This window comes from Haplochromis burtoni, unplaced genomic scaffold (assembly GCF_018398535.1).
Source record: "Haplochromis burtoni strain Fernald_Lab_line unplaced genomic scaffold, NCSU_Asbu1 Contig_70, whole genome shotgun sequence".
In the NCBI taxonomy this organism is placed as follows: Eukaryota; Metazoa; Chordata; class Actinopteri; order Cichliformes; family Cichlidae; genus Haplochromis; species Haplochromis burtoni.
In genome coordinates, this window is record NW_024582431.1 from 1,386,680 (window position 1) to 1,407,042 (window position 20,363).

The window sequence follows — 20,363 nt, forward strand, 5'->3', positions numbered from 1 at the left end:
CACACACACACACACACACACACACACACACACACACACACACACACTCCTAACTTAATTTCACAGAACTGCTCGCATTTCCTGTTCCTCCAGTCCATTACTGTGGTTAAATTAGCAACATTTATAGAAACTTGTTTGCAATTTTATTCTCGACTAATATTTCAAAACGTTACTTATAATCATATTGAGCCTGGCAGGATGTTCATTACTATCTGAAGAAAATCTGATAACAGTATTAGTTGTAATATTTATGTCTTTTTTAAAAAATGATTTGTTTATTTTTTAAATCAGACATTTTTTATGAGTCCTTTACACTAATTGCACTAACCTCATTTATTGGGTGTAGCACAATGGTCCAAAAATACAGTGCTGACATCCTGACAATATCATTTCATGAACGTAATACACTAAGCATAAGGAAATACACTTTGCTTTAACAAACACATGAACTTTACACAACACGCAGCATTCATATTGATTTGGAATGTTGTAAATGAAACTCCAGTAACTTTGTTTCTCTGTTTTGCTTTAGATGGCCAGTGGTCACTAATTTTCCTGCACTCTGTGCTGTACACGTGGCATATAGTGGCCTTAACAGCCTTTCGCTGAAATCTAGGGAATCACAGGGTAAGTAATGATATAATGCTGTTAGAGTATGTTGCCCACAATTATCTTACTATCATAATACAAAGATTCTACAACTCTCAACACATTGTAAAACATTCCGACATTGATTTAATAAACCAATTAATATATGGGTAAAATGTATCACTAAACAAAAGAGATCAATGCAGCATTTTGCTGTATTATTATTTCCCCCACCTCCACTAAAAACAGCTTCATCTGAACCCCCCCCCCCCCCCCCCCCAAAAAAAATTAACACACCAGAGTGCAGAATCCATCACTGACATGCACTGAGCCTGACATCAACACTTGCAGCCACCCCCCCCCCAAAAAAAATTAAAAACAAAAAGAAACCCAACACCCATGTATGCAAGAAGAGTGAAACAAAATGACTAAGATATAGTCAAAAATGAAAGACATGAGGTAGAATGTGCTAAAATACTCTGTGGTGAACTGCAGAGTCAGTAAAAATGATTGGAGTTCATGAATAGCAGCAACCTTTTTTCCTAAGTGCTTTGCTTTTGCCTTATATAGAGAATATTTGTTGTTCTAAACAAGAAATCCAAGCATAAATTGTGTTTTAACAGTTCTAAACAACATGTCACACCTTTGGCAGCTCAACACTTGCTTGGTAAACTTGCATGACATTCGCTGCTAACATTAACACATCAATACGTGAAGATAGCTGACTGCCAAGGTGGTTAGGAATTAAGTTGAAGCTGCCGTGGCAGCGTGTTCCAAAGCTTGCTCAAACTTGCCCGAAAATCTCGAACTACTGGTTTGTTTATCTCAGACTCGCCCGACCTACCTGAAAAGGTAGCAGCAGAAGATGAGGCTGAGCATGAAGACGAAGAGGCCGATGCCCAGAACAATGACATAGACATTGAGCGGCAGGTGATAGATGTCAGACCCCATGCTGCAGTAGTGTTCAGAACGCTGAGAACCCAAACCACACTGGCATCCTACCAGGAAAAGTTTTGAAATAACAGATTACATACTTAACTTGTTTGCCACCTTCTAAGGTAAAAGTCCAACATGTAAAATCAAGTTTGAGGAATTAGAAGACTTTCTCATTTCAACTCTTTGATGGGATGCCCATGAGAGAGAAAAACATAATGAAATCCTGTTTTCTTTTATAGGTCATGAATTTGAAATTGGTTTAGGGTTGCTGTCTTTTTAAAGCTGCATTTCTTCAGCTTTAAACAGAGAGATGCTGAAAAAGAGATTGCAGCATTGTTTAATCTCCCACTATATCCAGCTATCTACAAAGATTTAAAGTATGCAGCCGTTAGCACCGACAGTTTAAAGTGAAACTGATAGCATAAACATTAGACTGTGCAGTTTGTTTGAGCAATTACTCTGGTAGACAGCTGAAGGTAATTTTCCTTTCTAAGGAATAAGGGGAACGCCCAAACTCTTATTGGCAAATCATAAACACTTTATTTCCAATATAAAATGAAAAGAAAGATTAATCATTGAAGACAAGTACACAAACGTTGATCATTAACAAGAACATGGACAAGCTTCTAGTGCCAGTAAAACTGAGTGTGTCTGCTGATGTGGAACTATAAATTGCAAACGCATGTGACACTCTAGGTAAACTCCACAAAAATCACAAGCTTTACTCACAGCATTTGTTAAGGGTTCGAATTTAGTAAGTGCTTAGTTGCAGGTGTGTCTGGGGAACTGTGACTGGCACTGTGGTGGCAACTGAGACGCTCATAGGAGTGTGCGTTAATTTGCTGTGAACAAGACAAACATGAAGGGCAGACATCACTTCCGCCACACCACCATCTGTTCCACAGACTACAGAGATGACTGGTAGAGTGTGAGCTCGTGTGTGTGCGCTCGGGGATGGAAAAGCAAAGCTGCGTGGTGTCTGTGTGGTACAATCGAAATATGTGTGCGTTGCAGGTGGCGGGGGGTGTGATGCATTAAACAGAATGAACTTGGGGGACAAGGGCCATTTGGTAAAACAATAGCAGAGGAAGCCCCACTTCCACAGGCCACATGTGTTCCTATTAATTTGTAGCGAGGATGCTCTTTGCCAGCCTCTAAATGTCCATGTGTCTCTCTTTAGAGTGAATGAATGGGTACAGCTTGCACACTGTGGGGGGTATGGGAAGGGTAATTTGACATGGCTGGGGGTTGGGGGATTTACAAGAACCGGGTGGAGGGTTTCATAGGAAAGACCTATTGTAGCATAATGAAAGATACAATTAGGAATCACCCCAAAGAAAAAAAATAAAAATATGGAGCAAGGTAACAGAATAAAATGTCACAGTTGTCAACAACAACAAAAAACCCCAAACGAAACAACATGTTCTGGAAAGCAGCTTATTTTAAGTGCTCTCAGCTCACTCTTCAAAACACTATCTAAGGCCTCCACTCCCTGCAATTTGCCCATTCACAAGCACATCCATTATCTGAATCCCATTAGCCAACAGCCAGCAACTAAGTAACTTAGTTTATGAAGTAAGTACATGTGCTTCCATCTCTCATATATTTAGAGAAGTGCCAAGGAATCCACTCACTTACCGTTACACCATTGGAATGGTTGCATGAAATGTGACTCCCAAGGCAGCCGCAGTAAATTCAGGCCCTGTCAGGAAAAGGCTGGAGACAAGCCAAACTCGTGGGCTGGAGCTTCGGACACTGAAATCTGTTTTGGAGTCTAGATTCAGTTACACTGAGCTGGATTGCTCTTTTTCTTGGGTTGTGCTAGCTCCCGCAAACAACAACCATCAAGATTTGCTCAGATTCCACAAATCCTCTGGAGGTGTGGTTTTGTTGGCTCAGCAATCTGTGCTGCCCAACATTCCCAAATCTGGATTAACCGCTCTGTGTTAAGATTGGGAGATTTGGGACTGAGGTTTGGACCAGGACTGGAGACCTCATGTGCTCCTGGATCCCAGTGAGAATGATGTCATCACAGAAGAGAAAAGAGACAAAGAAAACCTGTTTAGATGAGATGATTGTTTCTCATATATCTCACACCAGGTGCAGCTCAGCAGTTGTTACTGTGAGAAACTGATTCTCGCTTGATCGCAGTGTGGTAAACAACACGGGCTGCTTTGTAACAGGAAATACTTACATTTCCACCAGAAAGGGGCCTCTTTGACTTCACTTTGTGTCTGCAGTGTCGTCCCTTCACGAAACTCAGTAACAGCTAGCTTTCAAAATGACAGTCCTCACCCAGTGAAGGCAATTATCTGACATTAATCTGTGCTTTGTCTTCCTCGAAAAGCTGCTTTTTTTAACAGGGGATTTTCACAAGTCTCATCCCCCTCTTGTCTCCTCTGTTGTCTCCTCCTCCAGTCTTCTGATCTTGCAGTTGATATTTCTCCTCAGCACAGAAGGCAAAGATATGCTTCCTTCAAAGCCCAAACAAAGTGAGGACAGCTCCATGCAGTCAACAACAGTCCTCTTGCTGGGTTTGGTGTTTTGCTTGCGAGTGTGTGTTTGTGTTTCAGTCAGTGGATGTGTGTGCGCGTAGGGGGGGATCCTACTCTCCCTCTAACCATCTGCTGCTTCAATTGAGAAGAAAAAAAAAATTCTGAGACAAAGGCGGTGTGTGCGCAAGAGTGTGTCTGCGTGTGTCGCATTCAGCCTCTTGCACCTCCAGCTGGCTTTGTCATGGCAGGCTTCCCTTCTTCCTCTTTCAATCTATAATGGTGCTCAGAGAGAGAGCCTGCGATTCGCCTTTCCCTTCCTCCTCTTGCTCTGCTCTGCCTTGGGTTTGTAAACAGATCTCTGCTCATGTGACCAGCCGTTTTGCCTCGCAACTCTCCTCTCCCTCAGCCCTCCCTTGCTACCTCTGTCCTCCAATCTGTAGGCAGAAGGAAGGCAGAATGAGCCAGACACTGACGAATAGGGCTCCTGCAAGCATGCTGATGTGTATGTGTCTGTATGCGCACACCCCTGTGCCTGTATATGTGAGAGGGAGAGAAAAGAGACACTTGCAGCAAAGTCAAGGGAGGCCCCGGTCAGTGATATGCGCATGGCTGATGTCCTGACAACCAAAACAAAGCCATTTGTGTGAAATGGAGGTCAGAAAAAGAATAAATGATTCATCGTCATTCCTCACTTCACACATAACCAAACGGTATTTTTGTAATAGTGTGATACCCGCTTTTGTTTTGAATATTTGCTTTGTTTGATCTAATATTATATATATATATGTAAATGATGATGTCACTGCTTTGTGACAAGAGAACCAATAGAAAGAACATGAATCAGGAAGTACGTCTGCATATGAGATTGTATAGATAAGATAAAAAGTGGGAAGAGGAAAAATGACAGACAAAGACGTTGTGTTCATGCCACCCCCACACCAGGAGCCCTGGCTGCCAATTCGCTGAGGGAGAGAACAGCTGCTGGGCTACTGGGCAAGCTGCGAAGCGGTCAAGGGGAGTGCTGCTCCTCTAATCCCTAAGGGCAGGGAAAGAGGGAGGGAGAGAGTTCAATAGGATACATGCCATTTTCATTTACCCCTCCTCTCCTCCTTCCTCCACCATGCTCTAGAAATGGCATTACTCCTGAGTACGGGGGAACAGCTGGATTGGCTGCACAGAAGCACGAGCCTAAATACTCTCTTTAACACAGTGCGTGCATTGTTGGGTTCTTACAAGTTTGACTGACCCGATGTGTTGTAGCCAAAGGTTGTGTTGCCACTGTAGGCATGTGAAAGGTGATGCTTTTGGTAACAGGACGCCCTCTTGTGAAATATGGGAAAAACACCATTGTGTTGACAGCTTGCTGAAGACGTGGACAGGAGACAAATTAAAGGAAAAACGTGAACTCTTCACCTCTATAGTGAGGGAGTCCAGCAGCTCTGTTAGGCTGTTTGGAGCATTTTGCTGCTATTGCGTTGGCCTGCTTATCCCTTTAGGGAGAAAGGTCATTCCATTTGACAGATTTTCTGAAATTATGGAAATTTCTGTTGTTCTAAGAGAATGGGCTCTTCAGGGATGACAGTACCCGCACAGAGCACGAGGGGTCACTAACCCTAACCCTTACCCTATGTGAAAATCATAGTTACCGGATCACAATGCAATTAAACCATTTTGGAGATGTTGGACCAGTGTTGTAGATACCATTTCTACTACCGCCATCAGGACAACAATATATTTTGAAAGAAAGTTACCCCAGCTTTCCAGCAGCATTGGACACTCCACTGATGCTGTCTTAGAGGCATATGATAGCCAAATACTGTAATAAGACGCTTTTTATTACCCATCTTTATATAGGTATATCAAAAAGGTTACATATTCAGCTTTAATTACATTTTTCTGAAATAAATATTTAAAAGCCTTTTCAAATAGAACAGAAGCAAAGTATTTGCTCGGTGATTGTAAAATAGGGTTTACCAGGGAGTGAGTGACAGAATTGGGGCTGAGCAAGCAAATAAAGAAGATGCAAATGTAGACCTTGTTTTCGCAGTGACATGTAAATTGTTTTGACTGCGGCAACCTTTAGTTTTTGCATAAATCTTAGGTTTGCTTTATTGCAAATGCAGTATTTCTGTAGCGTTATATTCAGAGACAATCCACGTAGTAATCTCAGGTGCACAGCAGCCTCAGTTAGCTGCCATTATTCATCTACAGGCCACAGCAGAAAAGGCAAGAAGCCGTTTCAGAAGAATCTCTGTGCATACAGAAATAAGCAAGAAGTGTCCTTTATGGCTAACAAGATCAACTTTTCATTGTTTTTTAAGATATAGGTTGCACGAGACACAGTGGGTGCTTGACGTAAACGGAGCTCTTCTGTCATTTCTGTGTAGTTCTGCTCTGGGAATATTTATGGTGGCCTTGCACTTGAGAGCAATACAAACATTCATTAGTGTTATCAATGAGAACTCTCCAGTGTGCTCTAATAATGCTTTACTATCAGCCTGATAAAGCAGCACTTATTAGCAGCCTAGAATTTACAGACTTCAGATTTCCGCCAAGCTCAGTCCCTTGGGGAACGATGAGAGCGTGTTTTCGACAATAATTCATGACAAACAGATAAAACACAGAAATGAAAACAACAGACTTTGGATTACACCCAGTGCCAGACATGTTCTCTGTAAACTGAACTGTATGTGAACCAGAAATATGTTGACAGTTTTTGTTTTCTTAAAATCTATTATACATAGCTACATACATATAGATTATATCATCAGTCAACCAGTCAGTTAAAATAGTGTGCGTTTAAATAAAGCTTAAACTGCAGTGCAGAATGCAATAATATATATTCTATCTTTCGCAAATAAAATACTCTGGAAAAAAATAGTTTCTCTTTGAACTCTTTAGACCTTACTGTAATACACCGCCCACTCTTTTTTCTCCACATCGTGAGTGTGGCTCTTTACAAACCCATTTATTTCCTCGTTAATGTTTCCATTCATTTCCCCCTTTTTTTCACCATCTTCATGTTCTTTTCTCAGAGCCAGAGGTGGCTTACAGGTGTGCCAGTTCCACAAAACTTTGTTCATATCATCCTGGGCTCTGATACCCAACAGCTTTTCCTCATCACTCTTCCACGTGTCTTCATCTTCGTTGTCGCTGTCGTGTTTGCTGTGATGGCGGTGGAAGCTTCGCATCTCTCCGCTGATGTTCTCAAAGTATTGCTGGATGCAAACCTTGGCAAAGCTCTTGGCGTGCTCCTTACAGGTTTCATCGAACATCTTGCGTTCAATGTCAATATAATGGGACCAGTATTTGGTTTTGAGGAAGGCGGCCTGGGTGAAGCATGGCCGAATAGCTCGGATCAGGAAGGCAGTGAAGGTCATCATGAGCAAAACCATCCATCCGCATGCCTGTGAAATGCAGAAATCATAAATCCAGCAAAATGACCACTATTTTGAGCTCTCTAATGATGCACTATAAACAAACTATAGATGTTAGAAGGATCACACATAGACATCCTGCTAATCTTCACTCCTTCTGATTTATCTGTGCTTGTGCAGATACTGAAAATCAGATGTGGTGAAGAAGGCATATTTAGCAGCTTCTTGACAGCGTCATAGCTCATTAACAGAATCTGTATATCAACTGACTTTTTAGAGATATCTTACTTTTAAGCCTGTATAATTGCCCTTCAGCTGATCAAAGACCTAAATAACAGTGTGGGTGTTTTTGGAAGAAGTGGAAGAGGTCCCAGTTCCATGAATAATAAATTTCAAGGCTTATCTATTGCTCTAATAAGCCAGCAGGAAAGCTTCAGTGAGCTCAAACTGTAAAGTGAATTATAGTCTGGCAGGGAGATTTAAGTTAAGAGCAGTCTTTGAGGAATAAAGCGAGGAAACTAAAATTAGTTTTCCTTGTTTTGAAGTTAAAATAGTTCAGTGAAATGACAGCCAGGGCTGAAGCCAGGATTTTAGAGACACTGAGGTCACGAGGGCCCACATTGGTACTCTTTTGATGGTTTTATTTAATTAGATTATTCATATTATTTTTTTTTTGTGAATTAAATTTGATTGCGTAAATGCCTTTTAAAGGACAACTCTCTACAGTTTAGAAAGATGGTGAATCTTTGGTTCCTTATTTGGCTATTCATTTAGTTGGCTTAAGAGTCAAATCTAAATCTGTTCAGCCGAACAATACTTGAAACAGTCAAATACAAACTCACCAAAAATTTTTTTTAATTAAATATTGTCAGCTAAGGGCAGTGTTGTCATTTTGTTGTCAGTCATTTTGACTCGCCATGGAGAAAAACTGCAGGTGGTCCTAATAACAGTAACAATACGTCTTTTCTATTCAGCTACTCGAGTGACAATGAGTCAGCACGAACAATACCAAGACTGTGGAATTCAGCTACCATTACTTTTTAATGGAGAAATTATTGACTGATACCAGCAGCTGGACAATACCGACATTTTGTGTTCTATTTATTTTGGTTTTGGCCTGTTTATCCACATTGTTTCTGCCAGGGAAACAAAAGAAATCTGCATAATTAAAAATTGGACCACATGAGCCAGACTTCCCTCAAAAGAGCCTCGAAAGATCCCTTAAAACAAACAAATCTTTCAGCTCTTCATTCTGCTGTGTTTGAAGATGTAGTCAGCACAAACATTGGCCACTCACAATGATAAATGTCTTTTTTTTTACCGTTGGTGTAAATCAGCAAGGATGATACCAAAGTCCTTCAAGAAGCAAAGCTCACCGCTTTGCTCCCATCTTAGCAAAATCTTTAGGCAGGTATGTGGGGGTTTATTTTTAAACGGCTAAATGAATGGAGAGAAGGCCATAAAAGTGTTTTTTTTTATGGTCATAGGGACAAACCTGAAAAAAAAAAAAACACTAACAACTAAGGCTGCTTTATTATGGCTCTAGAACACAGAATAAAATTCATGTTGTGGTTACAGTAGACGGAGAAAAAATAATATGTTAAAACTTTCAGGAGCATCTATTGTGCACTTGTGTCAATGGAACAACATGATTGGCTCATACACTGATCAGACATAACATTTAGCTAGCGGACAGGTGAGGCTGATTATCTCCTTATCATCTCACCCTTTAGTGGGTGAGATATATTAGTGTTCACAAAGCTGAGTTTTAGAAGCAGGAAAAATAGGCAAGTGTTAGTATTTGAGCAAGTTTGACAAGGGCTGAATTGTGATCCACTGGGTCAGAGCATCTCCAAAACTGCAGCTGTGGGGTTTTCTTGGTCTGCAGTGGTCAGTATCTATTAAAAGTTCAAGGAAAGAAGAGTTGTGAACAAGGGTCACGGGCAACCAAGGCTCACTGACGAGTTTAGGGTGGGGAGGCTGGTCCATGTGGGCCAATCCCACAGATGAGCTGCTGTAGCTCAAAAAACTTAATGCTGGTTCTGATAGAAAGGTGTCAGAATACACAGTGCCTCACATTATTATTATTATTATTATTATTATTATTATTATTATTATTGCTGAGCAATGTCGACGACCAAAAATGTGTGCATCAGAACTGGACCGCAGAACACTTGGCACCAGGATTCACTATGAAGAAGGATAGCTGGCAGAGGCAGTGTAATGCTTTGATAATGCTCTGCTGGGAAACCTTGGGCCCTGCCATCCACGTGGGTGTTACCTTGATATTACCAACCTAAGCATTGATGCAGACCATTTACACCCTGTCATGAGAACAGTATTCCCTGATGTCTGTGGCCTCTTTCAGCAGGATAATGAGCTCTACTAACAAGCAAAAATGGTTCAGGGATAGATTGAGGAGGTCAGCAAAGAGTTTGAGGTGTTGACCAATCAAGCATCTGTGGGATGTGTTAGACCAGGGGTCCCCAATCCCAGTCCACGAGGGCCGGTGTCCCTGCAGGTTTTAGATGTGTCCTTGATCCATCACAGCTGATTTTAATGGATAAATTACCTTCTCAACATGTATTGAAATTCTCCAGAGGCCTGGTAAGGAACTAATCATGTGATTCAGGTGTGTTGACCCATTGTGAGATCTAAAACCTGCACGGACACCGGCCGTCCTGGACTGGGATTGGGGACCCCTGTGTTAGACAAACATATCTGATCCACGGAGGCCACACCTCTCATCTTACAGGATTTAAAGGATCCGTTGCTAACATCTTGGTGCCATATACCAAAGCAGAACTTCAGGGGTCTAATGGAGTCCATGTATCCACAGGTCAGGACTTTTTTTGCCAGCAAAAGAGGAATCAAGACAATATTAGTTGGTCATAATGTTACGGTTGATCGGTGTATGTTTCCCATTTTGGCTATTAATATGCTTTTTGGATGAAGATATATTGGTGTATCCTCTAAATGCAGTGTTTTCACTGTTTATTTCACACTTGTATATTTAATGTTATCTTTTTTTCTCAATTCTACTAAAAGTAACATTCTTGTATTTGGCCCTGACAGTTTCACTAAGGAGGTCAGTCAGCACATTGGCCCCACATCGGCGGTAATTAGATCATCTTCTAAGAAGCTTTTGGTATCATCTTTGAACAACATCTAAAGTTTGAATCTCTAAGCTGTCTAATATCTTAATCTCTAAGAATGTCTAAACTCATCCCGTCCAGTCTATTTCAAAAGTCAGACCTTAACTATCTGGAACTTTTAGTCGACACTTCAATTTTCTCTCGCCTTGATTATTTTAACTCACTTTTCACTTGTATCTCTCAGTTCTTCATAGCAAGTCCTATTATTAACACGTAAAGCTCTACATGAGCAGGCCCCTGCTTATGCAGTGCATCAGGAAAGTATTTATAGCTTTTTACTTCTTCCACATTTCGTTAAATTTATTTTCAACACAAAATTCTGCCCACCCCTTAATGATAAGTTTTCCTAAGTAAAAAAAAAAAGCTTGAAATTCTTACGAATTTATCAAAATGAATAAATACATAAAAATAGAAAATGTACATAGATTTTACAGCCTTTGCTTCACCGTAGGCATGGTATTGTCCCAGTTTCTGCCAGACATATTGCTTGGCATTCAGGCCAAAGAGTTAATATTTATTTCATATTTGTTTAATCTCGTCAGGGTCGAGAGAAAGAGCAAGGCTGGATTTCTGTGGAATGGCTATTGGGTTCTCGGTCACCTCCATGACTAAGGCCCTTCTACCTTGATTGCTCAGATTGACCATGCGGCCATCTCCACAAAGAGTCCTGGTGGTTCCAAACTACTTAAATGTATGGATGATGGGATCTAGTGTGCCCATTTGGACCTCGACAGAATCGTCTCTCTGAGGGTATTAATATAGCACCAAATCACAATGAGAGTCACCACAAGGCATTTTATATCGTAAGATAAAGACCCTACAATAAAATAACACTCAATGCATCATGACTTCAGTAACCGCGGCCTATTGCAGCATAACTAAGGGAGGATTCAGGGTCACCTGATCCAACCCTAACTATATGCTTTGTATAAAAGAGTAGTTTTAAGCCTAATATTAAAAGTAGAGAGGGTGTCTGTCTCCTGAATCCAAACTGGGAGCTGATTTCACAGAAGAACCAAGCTGAATTCTCCGGCTCCCATTCTACTTTTAAAAACACTACGTAACAAAAGTAGTCCAGCAGTCTGAAAGCAAAGTGCTTTACTGGGGGTGTTTGGTACTCTGAGATCTTTAAGATGAGATTGGCCCTGATTAATCAAGACCTTGTATGTGAGTTGAAGGATTTTTAATTTCATTCCGGATTTAACAGGGAGCCAATGAAGAGAAGTCAATATTTCTCCCACAGTGGCTTCTCTTCATTGGCTTAACAGGTGTGTGCCTTTCCAATTAATGTCCAATCAACTGAATTTACAACAGGTGGCCTTCAATCAACTTGTAGAAACGTCTAACAAAGGATCAGTGGAAATAGGATACACCTGAGCTGAATTTTGAGTGACATGGGAAAGGCTACGAATGCTTATGTGCATGTTATGTTTTTTGTTTTGTTTTTTTTAATAAATTTGCTAAACATTTGAAGCAATTTTCCACTTTGTCATTATGGGATATCGTGTGTAGAATATTGAAGAGAAAAATAAACTTAATCCATTTTGGAATAAGACTGTAACATAAAAAAATGTGGAACAAGTAAAGGATACTTTATGGTTGCACTGTATATCAAAGCTGGTGAGACCTTATCACTCAAATCATTTGATGAAGGTCTCCTATTTGTTCTGTGTGCTTTACATTAAAACCAGAGTCTATCTAGCTTATAACCTTGGAACAGCCTTTGTCAGCCTACGAGTTCAGCCGATTTAGTGATTTCTTTTCAACCACTGCCAAAAAATCTTGATTGAGGGTAGCTTTCCCTAATCTTTCTCCCATTATTTGGGCCATAGTTTGCATCTATTTGCCTGTATGGAAGTGTGTATGTTGGAATGAATGCCTGAATGTTGGATCATGTGGTATCTGCCTTTTTTTCTTTTTTTCAAACGGGTAAACACTTTGTAACTATGTGTTTGGAAAAGTGCTATACAAGTTAAGTTTTTTGTTCGCTATCGAAGTGGCTTACCAAACAACCATCATGGCATATAGCCACCAGCTTAGCTACTATTAATATTTTTCATAAATGTGGTGAGAGAAATTGCACATCTTGTTTGATTTTGTCAGAAAGTCATACTTAGAAACCACTCACACAGGGTTGCAAATAAATAATGGGATACCTGAGATATACACTTGATGTATCTCGATGCTGCCTCTCTTAATTCCTTATCCTCAAACAGGTCTTTACAAGGGATACGTGCCAGGAATTTTAACTTCTCCGTCTCTGACATTCCTTGAATGACACTGGAATTCGCAAACCTGTCAATATCCAAGCTGATGCTGAAAGCGCAGAGGAAGCTCTTCCCGTCCATGAGAGTGACAGACACCCACACTGCAGGGGCAATCAAAGATCTCTGTGTGATTGAGCAAAACATGTAGCGCAGGATTGTTGGATCCTTGATTCTTTTCCCAGTGGGTCTTTTCCACTCCTCTGCCAACACTGACACATTATTGTTCAATACAAAACCTAACAAAAAGAACCATATGGGAGGAATAAGAAGCAGTCCGATCCCATAGGTGTAGTTATACTCTGGCATACAGGGACAGCTGAACTCAAACGCTGAGTACATTTGAGCACTAGCTAGTGCCATGATACCACAGATTCCATTCATAAAAGACTCCTGGTTGGATTGGAGAAACTGGAACATCATACGAAACTTATCCATCTTGAGAAATGTGTTGGGTCTTTAGTTCACAAATACTTAAACCTGTTAAAAAAAGGACAGTAACATGTTTAAGATAAGGCAAAAAAGGCATAAAATCAGATTTTTACGAGAAATGATTATAGGTTCTAGTAAAATCTTTATTAATGGTTAAAAAATAATTGCAAATATTTTACATGTGATATAGAAATCTATAAAAGATGGCAAAGATCAACTTTTGGAGTGCCATACTGTGAAACAACTATTTGAATGTTGAATTTTAAGGGAAAATAAACCATCAGGCCAAATGCTATATGTGTTATTAAGCAGTCAAGTAAGTGATAAATAGACTTTTGGTTCTGCATTCCTTTTTCTATTGAATTAGAGGCTTAGTAGGTAGAGAAATATCACAACACTGGACTGTCAAAATTTATTAAAAGTGATTATTACTTATCTTTAAAGCATTTGGAACTTACTGCATGTTCATTAATTAGGCCATAAAACATAATTTATTAAAGGCACCATGTTAAATAGTGATATTATAATCTCTGTAAACTATGACTTCTACTTTAAAACAGCTTTAATGTGGACTGGGCTATCGGTTTAATATAGAGGAATAAATACAAGAAATACATAAAATACACTTACCTCTTTAAACAAGAGTCAATGAATAGATCAAAGGTTTAAAAAAATCGTATAAGGACAGTGTCCATAATAGAAGTTTTGCTGTTGTACTTAGCAATCATCATAGCCCTGGCCAACTGAAAGGTGCTTCTCGAACTCTCTGTCCAAAGCGAGCAGCATCATCTGTCATCATGCCCCTCCCTTCATAGGCACCTGTCTTTAGTGTGATGCCAAAACAAATTCTGATTCACCCCACATTCTCAAAAGTACACCTGTTAAAGGGAACATATAGTTTCCATCGTTTCTGGGAATGCCTTTATTTGCTAATATGCATGCAGTGTGTGGTGAGGTTTATTCGAGAAACCCGAACTTCGAGGGTGTAGTTGTGTTAATGTGTAGTCGTAACAACGAAGACATGCAAAAACACTTTCAACCCATTCAAATATCTGTGGCTTTGGCTGGAAAATGTAATTGTCTAAGAGGTGAGGGTTCAGCCTGTTCTCACTTGCGTAATCAAAACCAGAAGAATCAAATCGAAGGCTTCGCTTTTAAAATATAACTACTAATGTTATCACATATTGATTACTTTATTTCACATAACTCTTTTAGAGCACCTGGACCCACTGACTGTAATAGAGCTTGACAAACCAGTTAGAAACCCACAAGAAGATAAAAGACAGAGGCACTCTCTGCTATTCATGCATATAAAACACCATTGTTTTTATTTGAACAAAGGTAGGTGGCTAAATGCGTTCATTTCATAGTATACTATGAAATGATCTAAACAACCTCATACTGCTTACTGGTAAAAACTGTCTAACCGATTCAAAGTAATTGCTCAATTCTGACATTTTGAAATTGCAGTTGAATTTACAGGAAGTCTGTGCTATCTTTTCTTCTGTCTATTGCACAGGAAAATGTCACAGCAGAGCACATGGGCAGGGTGTGCAGGAAATAAGTCACAGAAGGCAACCTACATCTAAAATAGGAAGAGATCACAGAACCTGCGGCTGTGCAAGGTTGATCTCTTAGTTCCGTCTGTATACCTATTCAGTGCGTTGCATTATTGAGATAAACATACTTTCTGGTGCGTATTCTTCTTCTCTTTTAATGTCATGTGCAAAAAGTAATCTAGTATTTAGCATATAAAGTAACAACAGAAAGAAATAAGTAAAGAGAGGAAGTTGCTTCGTTCTCTGTTTTCTTGCATCACTGTAAAATTTGCTAGCAGGAACATTGTTTTTGAATTATTTTAATGGATAATTGCAAGGTTTTAGATTCAGTCGTGTTTTGTTTTATTAATCACTAATTAATCACATGCATTTTTATAATTGACTGAATGCTGCCATTTAATTCACTCATAGACAATACTGACGATGCAAGAAACTCTGCTGAGAGTGTTTGTGGTGGGTCTTGGTCTCCTAATGTGTCCAAGGGATGACCCTGGAGTTGAGGAATGGGACGATATTGTCAACAAGGACATGCAAAGGCATGAAGAGAAGCTGCTGAGAGAGGAAGAGAAACTCGACCAGGAAATGCCACCTGTCAGTGAGAAAATACACACAGACAAAAATGAGACTGAAGATGACAGAAACTTTCATGCTGAACAGAAGTCTGATCAAAACTTCACTGAAAAAGACAAACTTTTAGAGTCAGAAGGACATGGCACCAATCATGAATTACTACGGGGCCGATCCACAGCTAAATCAGATCCAAGTGTGCCTAAAAATGATAATGCTGAACCAGAGGCTGCTTTAAAGACATCACAAGATGCTAATGAGCTAAAGGGAAAAGATATCCATACTGACAACCCTTTTGGAGACCCTGGCAAACCACAGGGGCAGCATGCAAGACCTGAGAAGGAAATATCTAGTTCCAAAGGACAAGACACACCTTTTAAAAATGTTAAGACATCAGAAAATGAAACCTCAGAGAAATCAATTGCAGAATGGGAAAGAGATTACCTCTGGTACATTTGGAACATATTCTCAGTGATTTCCATGATCCGTTTCTGTTGGAAATACCTGAATAGGAATTCCCAAATGACACAAATAGCAGTCTCTCCTGTGACGTGCGCTGCTGATGAAGTGCAGCTACCGGACATCGGCACTCTTAACGATTTTTATGCTAAATACGTTCAAGAATCATCTCAAAAGAAGTGGAGGAAGGATGAGTTTCTGGAAGGATTTGCAAATGACCTACTAGATGCTATGAGGACCATATGTGGTAAAAATGGCAGTATGGTGATTGAGGACTTTCAGATGCTCAGTGCCTGTAATATCATTGTCCCTTTGACCCCACCTAAGCCATTTAGTTTTCACATTCAGCTCTGTAACCACAAAGGGAGGGATATTTCAAATATACCAGTGTGCGGTCAAATAAAACTTTTGGAAAATAAGAAAACCCAAGATTGCCCCTGTCAGACCTCTGATGCAGATGAGGATATGGTTTGCCTGCTGCATTCTGACCACAATGAGAACATAAGGACAGAAATTACTGAGGTTTGTGATGGTTTTCTGTGCTCAAAAAACACTCCTTTCTTGTCAAAATCACTGGTCTCCAGATGGTTTCAGAGCACTATAAAACAAGCATGGAGACTGATTTCACACAAGTATGAGTTTGAGCTCAATATTCACTATATTGATGCTCCTGGTGCTCTAGTGATCAGGTTCAAGTCAGGCAAGAAGATCACCTTTAGTATGAATCCTGTGGTTACATTTAATAATGATGCTTATTTTTTCATCACACCTTGGTCCTCAAGTGATGCAGATACTTTCTGGAGACTATCCTTAACCAGCTATGAAGACCATCTCCTAGAACATCTCTCGAAACGCCTGCCTGAAAATGCTTGTCATATTCAAGCACTTGAAATTGTACGTTTCCTTCACAAGAGGCAGACTGCAATGACAGGAAGTAGTGCGCTGAAGGATTTTCATTTCAAAACTGCCCTAATGCATCTGCTTCTCACCACAGACCCAAGACACTGGAACGCAAACTGTGTTGATTCGAGGTTACGAGACTTGCTATCCTTTATAGAAAGAAGCCTTGAGAAAAAGGTACTGAAACACATTCTCATTGGCAGTTCTTTAACTGAGGTTATTGAACTCCCTGCTGAATTAATCAGAGCAAAGCCAGTGAATCTCTTCCATCCTCTTGTGGTACATAACTGCATGTACAGGAACGCTATGACGCATTTCCAGGAAATGCTTAGAAATGCATACATGATGGTTGATGATTACGCAAAATATACTGAAAGAGCAAACTGAACATTTGACGACAGTGCAATTTAGAGTTTTAATTTTCAATTGAACCGTTGACAGTAAACAAACTGTACATTCATAAATGGCATACTGTGCAGAGTTCAAGAAATAAAGCCGCTATTTTTAAAACAATTCTGATCATTTAAACATTAAATTATTGGTCCCAATTGTTTAGGAAGTCCTTATGTTTTTCTGTTTCTGGGTCATCCAAGTTGAACATGCCAGCATCACGGGACTTCATCTTGGGCTCAGACTTTACATGTTCATCTTCACTGGGCAAGTCAACCATCCAAGAGTGACTTGAGATTATCTTCCTAGAAGCTGGTGGAGGGGAAAAAAAAAAAGTTTAAAATTTTATTTGCTCACATGTGAGACCACTTTCATGCCTTCAGTGTTCTGCAAGACTGTGGTTGTCAGTTTGCATCAAAAAGACTTCATTCAACTTGCAATGAGCCAAGCTTAGCTGATTGAAAAGCTATTGCATCTCATGTAAATTTAAAAATTACCCCTTTGCTGTGGTGGCGAGCAAGTTGATTCACAACAAGCGCACACAGTGTCATACCCGTAGAGCTCTTTCCAGCTAAAACAAAAAGCGGGGTCAAAAGATTTGATGACAGCAAGCACAAAAGTAACACCTCGCAGAATTTCAGTTTAGCCAACTCACCTTCCAGTCACTGGATCATAGTTACAAGCCTTCGAATTATGAGTTGGAGTAGGTGACCCCATAAAGATCTCACAGTGCAAGTACTGTTCCTAAAGAGACATCGCATTTAGTGTTTACATAATGCATTTCATGGCATCCATTTCTATACAACCTATTGAGGCTACCTGTGATGAGATCATGGAAGCAGAGTCCTTGAAGATGACAGCTCCCACAGTCAATCTCTGGACCATCTTCGAGCTACCACTAAGGAACTTTGACTGTAGCATCACCTTGCCATCAATCATACAGCTAGAATTGGAGATCACAGGTTTATCCACTCGCAGCAAGTCACCCCAGTTTTAATTATGATACTGTAAAATTATTACCCATTGTTGTCAACGACTGTATATTTAGGATTTGAGTCTGGGTTGCTGGAAGGGGTCATGAAGCACTTGTTGATGTAGAGCCTTTTATTTCTAGAGCTTGCTGTGTGGTAAAGTACACTGGCCTCAAAGTACATCGACTGACCCAAGGTGTAGATTTTGGTCCCAGTGACATTATTTCCAGACGCTTTAGTAGGGTGAAAGTGGCAAAGCACAATAAAAGGCAAAAATAAATCAGGCTGCTGCATATGTTTGGCTAACTGAGTGCATTGTGATGAGTTCTGAAAAATGTTTGTGGAACATTTTATCCTTCCCTAAGCTTTCACCAGTATGGATGCTGTTGTAGCTCCATAGTGTACATTTGCATGCCAAAATAAAAGACAGGCAGCTGTTATGGTATATGAAATAAACATTTGCTTGAACTTAAGCTTGTCTGTGGTGTACTTTCTAAAAAATAAAAAAATGTCCTTGTACAGAAAGGCTTGTCAAATTTCTATTTCCTCATTCATACCTAGAATTAAAAAGGTTTGGATGCTACTTTCCACTTTGATAGAAGACTTTGGGAGTTTAATATTTAGTGTTACCAGCCATATTTGAAAGTCTTTACTTTAAAACATACTTAAGGCCTACCATTTGAAGAATTCAAATTGTGGACAGCAATGAAATTTAATCTAGAATGTTTACCATCTACAAGGGTGAGGCTGAACATTCTTTTTTGTTTCAGTGCTCTGAAAACTGTTCCTCCTCGCAGTTTGGGGTGGAAGCCAACTTTGTATGAGTGAAAGAACCTGCAATAGTTAAAATGAATTAATTGGAGACGATTTTAAAATTAAGGACACTTGGCTGATTGAAAGGCTTTTACAATCTAAAAAAATAAAATAAAATAAAAATAGTCTTACCTGGGAAACCGACACTGCAGAGGAATTTCAAATGGCATTTCCCTTAAAACTGGAGTGGTTTGTCTGAAGCGGAGAACATTGCTGATGGACAAGTAATCTGCATGACTCTGGAACATAAACATTTCCATTTGGTTTGTCACAGTAAAATATGAAACAAATACATTAGGACATTCACCAACCTCTTTCTTGAATCCACAGCCAGTTACAAAAGAGTAGAGAAAGTAGTAATAGAGCTCATTTTCTTGGTTAACGGGGCATGTACCTAGGTTCAAGTATTTGTATGCATCTCTGGATTTGAAAACCCTTTTCCTGATTCTTACATACATTTTATCCACATGGCACAAAATTTCAACCACATTGTCTCTGCCCATTTCTGCTCCTCCAGTTACAGGAGCAGCAGGAGCACTAGCAAGCAATATTTTCCTGGCCCATTCAGGAAGGGGCCTGACTCCTCTTTCTGGCTTGAAAAGCTGCTTTTGGTCATAGGAGGCTGGGACATTGAGATACTTGGGTAACTTCATTGCTTCAGGTGTTGAAAGATCTCCATGTGATGCACTCCTCTTGAGTTGAGGTGCAGAATCTTCTGTTTCATCTTCATCTGCCACTGTCTCCATTTTTTGCTGGTCTAATTCAGGATCTTGTCCAAACACACCATACTCAGCTTTATCTATAAACTGAAAACAGGCAGACCAAAACAGCAGAAATAAAAACCCAGCATGCATCAGCCCCATTACTACTATTAGTTTTAAATTCCAATGGCTGCCTCACACTGCTGGTCCTTCAACTAATAAAGCAGTGTTTCAGCCAGCTTTTGTATTCTTCAGTTCAGAAAGAATTCACACACCTGCTAGAAATGACAATCAGTACCAACCAATGAGTGGTGGCCAGCAATAATCAGCTTTTTTTTTAGTGGAAAGTGGGTGGTGTTAAATTATGCTTCTTCCTAATCCTTTTTGATGTTTTTTATGATGATAATTTTTTTCTTATGGTTTGTTTTGTTTGCTTGTGTTTTTTGTTTATTTATTTTTTAATTATTATTTAAACATGGTCAAAATAAGCGACACATTCAATTACATTTCTCACATTTTCTTTCTGGTTGACAGTTTGACACCATTTTTCTTTGTTATGTTTTTAATGTTGGTCTGTTGGTGGTTTCCCCAAATTGAAAGCTAAATTATACCCACAACCAAATTGTTACATACAGGGAAACGGTGTTCATTTAACTTCTGGCTTCTATTTAGCTTCTGGCTAAATCAACACAGGCTACAACTTAGCAGGAGTTGCCCATGTTCGGCTAATTCATAGTATTCATACAGATGCATATC

The 20,363-nt window shown here is 39.8% G+C and overlaps 4 protein-coding genes across 5 annotated transcripts in view; 1 reads left to right on the forward strand and 3 right to left on the reverse strand.

The window, feature by feature from the left end:
- zgc:175214 (uncharacterized protein LOC557610 homolog) overlaps nt 1-4,428 on the reverse strand; it is an 8,559-nt gene extending 4,131 nt beyond the window's left edge. Inside the window, exons 1-3 of one of the 2 annotated variants that reach the window (XM_005925011.3) lie at nt 3,719-4,428; nt 3,163-3,528; nt 1,433-1,586 (exon numbers count right to left, since the gene is read on the reverse strand). In XM_005925011.3, coding sequence (XP_005925073.1) covers nt 1,433-1,586; nt 3,163-3,187 — 179 coding nt within the window. In that variant the 5' untranslated portion in view covers nt 3,188-3,528; nt 3,719-4,428. The other variant, XM_042221604.1, reaches the window with a different exon arrangement.
- A 1,167-nt stretch (nt 4,429-5,595) lies between these two features.
- Nucleotides 5,596-14,148, reverse strand: LOC102301129 (calcium homeostasis modulator protein 1). Its single transcript, XM_005925008.3, has 3 exons — nt 13,878-14,148; nt 12,708-13,295; nt 5,596-7,426 (listed from the first exon to the last, which is right to left on the reverse strand). Exons 2-3 carry the CDS (start codon nt 13,251-13,253, stop codon nt 6,917-6,919), a joined length of 1,056 nt encoding a protein of 351 aa, XP_005925070.1. The 5' UTR covers nt 13,254-13,295; nt 13,878-14,148; the 3' UTR covers nt 5,596-6,916.
- Nucleotides 14,149-14,826: 678 nt separating this feature from the next.
- On the forward strand, nt 14,827-19,028 carry LOC102300499 (inositol 1,4,5-trisphosphate receptor-interacting protein). Its single transcript, XM_005925006.3, has 2 exons — nt 14,827-14,940; nt 15,218-19,028. The coding sequence occupies exon 2, from the start codon at nt 15,230-15,232 to the stop codon at nt 17,117-17,119; it is 1,890 nt and encodes a 629-aa protein (XP_005925068.1). The 5' UTR covers nt 14,827-14,940; nt 15,218-15,229; the 3' UTR covers nt 17,120-19,028.
- Nucleotides 17,129-19,841, reverse strand: zp3c (zona pellucida glycoprotein 3c). The gene is made up of 8 exons (XM_005925007.3): nt 19,218-19,841; nt 19,039-19,145; nt 18,824-18,927; nt 18,143-18,326; nt 17,942-18,065; nt 17,778-17,866; nt 17,620-17,693; nt 17,129-17,434 (listed from the first exon to the last, which is right to left on the reverse strand). The coding sequence occupies exons 1-8, from the start codon at nt 19,767-19,769 to the stop codon at nt 17,268-17,270; spliced, it is 1,401 nt and encodes a 466-aa protein (XP_005925069.1). The 5' UTR covers nt 19,770-19,841; the 3' UTR covers nt 17,129-17,267.
- Between the last annotated feature and the right edge of the window lie 522 nt (nt 19,842-20,363).

Bases quoted from the DNA above. Each gene is read 5' to 3' on its own strand.
- LOC102300499 (XM_005925006.3), top strand. From the start codon at position 15,230: ATGCAAGAAACTCTGCTGAGAGTGTTTGTGGTGGGTCTTGGTCTCCTA.
- zp3c (XM_005925007.3), bottom strand. From the start codon at position 19,769: ATGGGGCTGATGCATGCTGGGTTTTTATTTCTGCTGTTTTGGTCTGCC. The intron at 19,146-19,217 runs GTTGGTGAATGT...TTTATGTTCCAG, and splicing joins GCTGTGGATTCAAGAAAGAG to AGTCATGCAGATTACTTGTC. The intron at 17,867-17,941 runs GTAGCCTCAATA...ATGTCTCTTTAG, and splicing joins CTTCCATGATCTCATCACAG to GAACAGTACTTGCACTGTGA.
- LOC102301129 (XM_005925008.3), bottom strand. From the start codon at position 13,253: ATGGATAAGTTTCGTATGATGTTCCAGTTTCTCCAATCCAACCAGGAG. The intron at 7,427-12,707 runs GTATCCCATTAT...TGCATTTCACAG, and splicing joins ACATCAAGTGTATATCTCAG to GCATGCGGATGGATGGTTTT.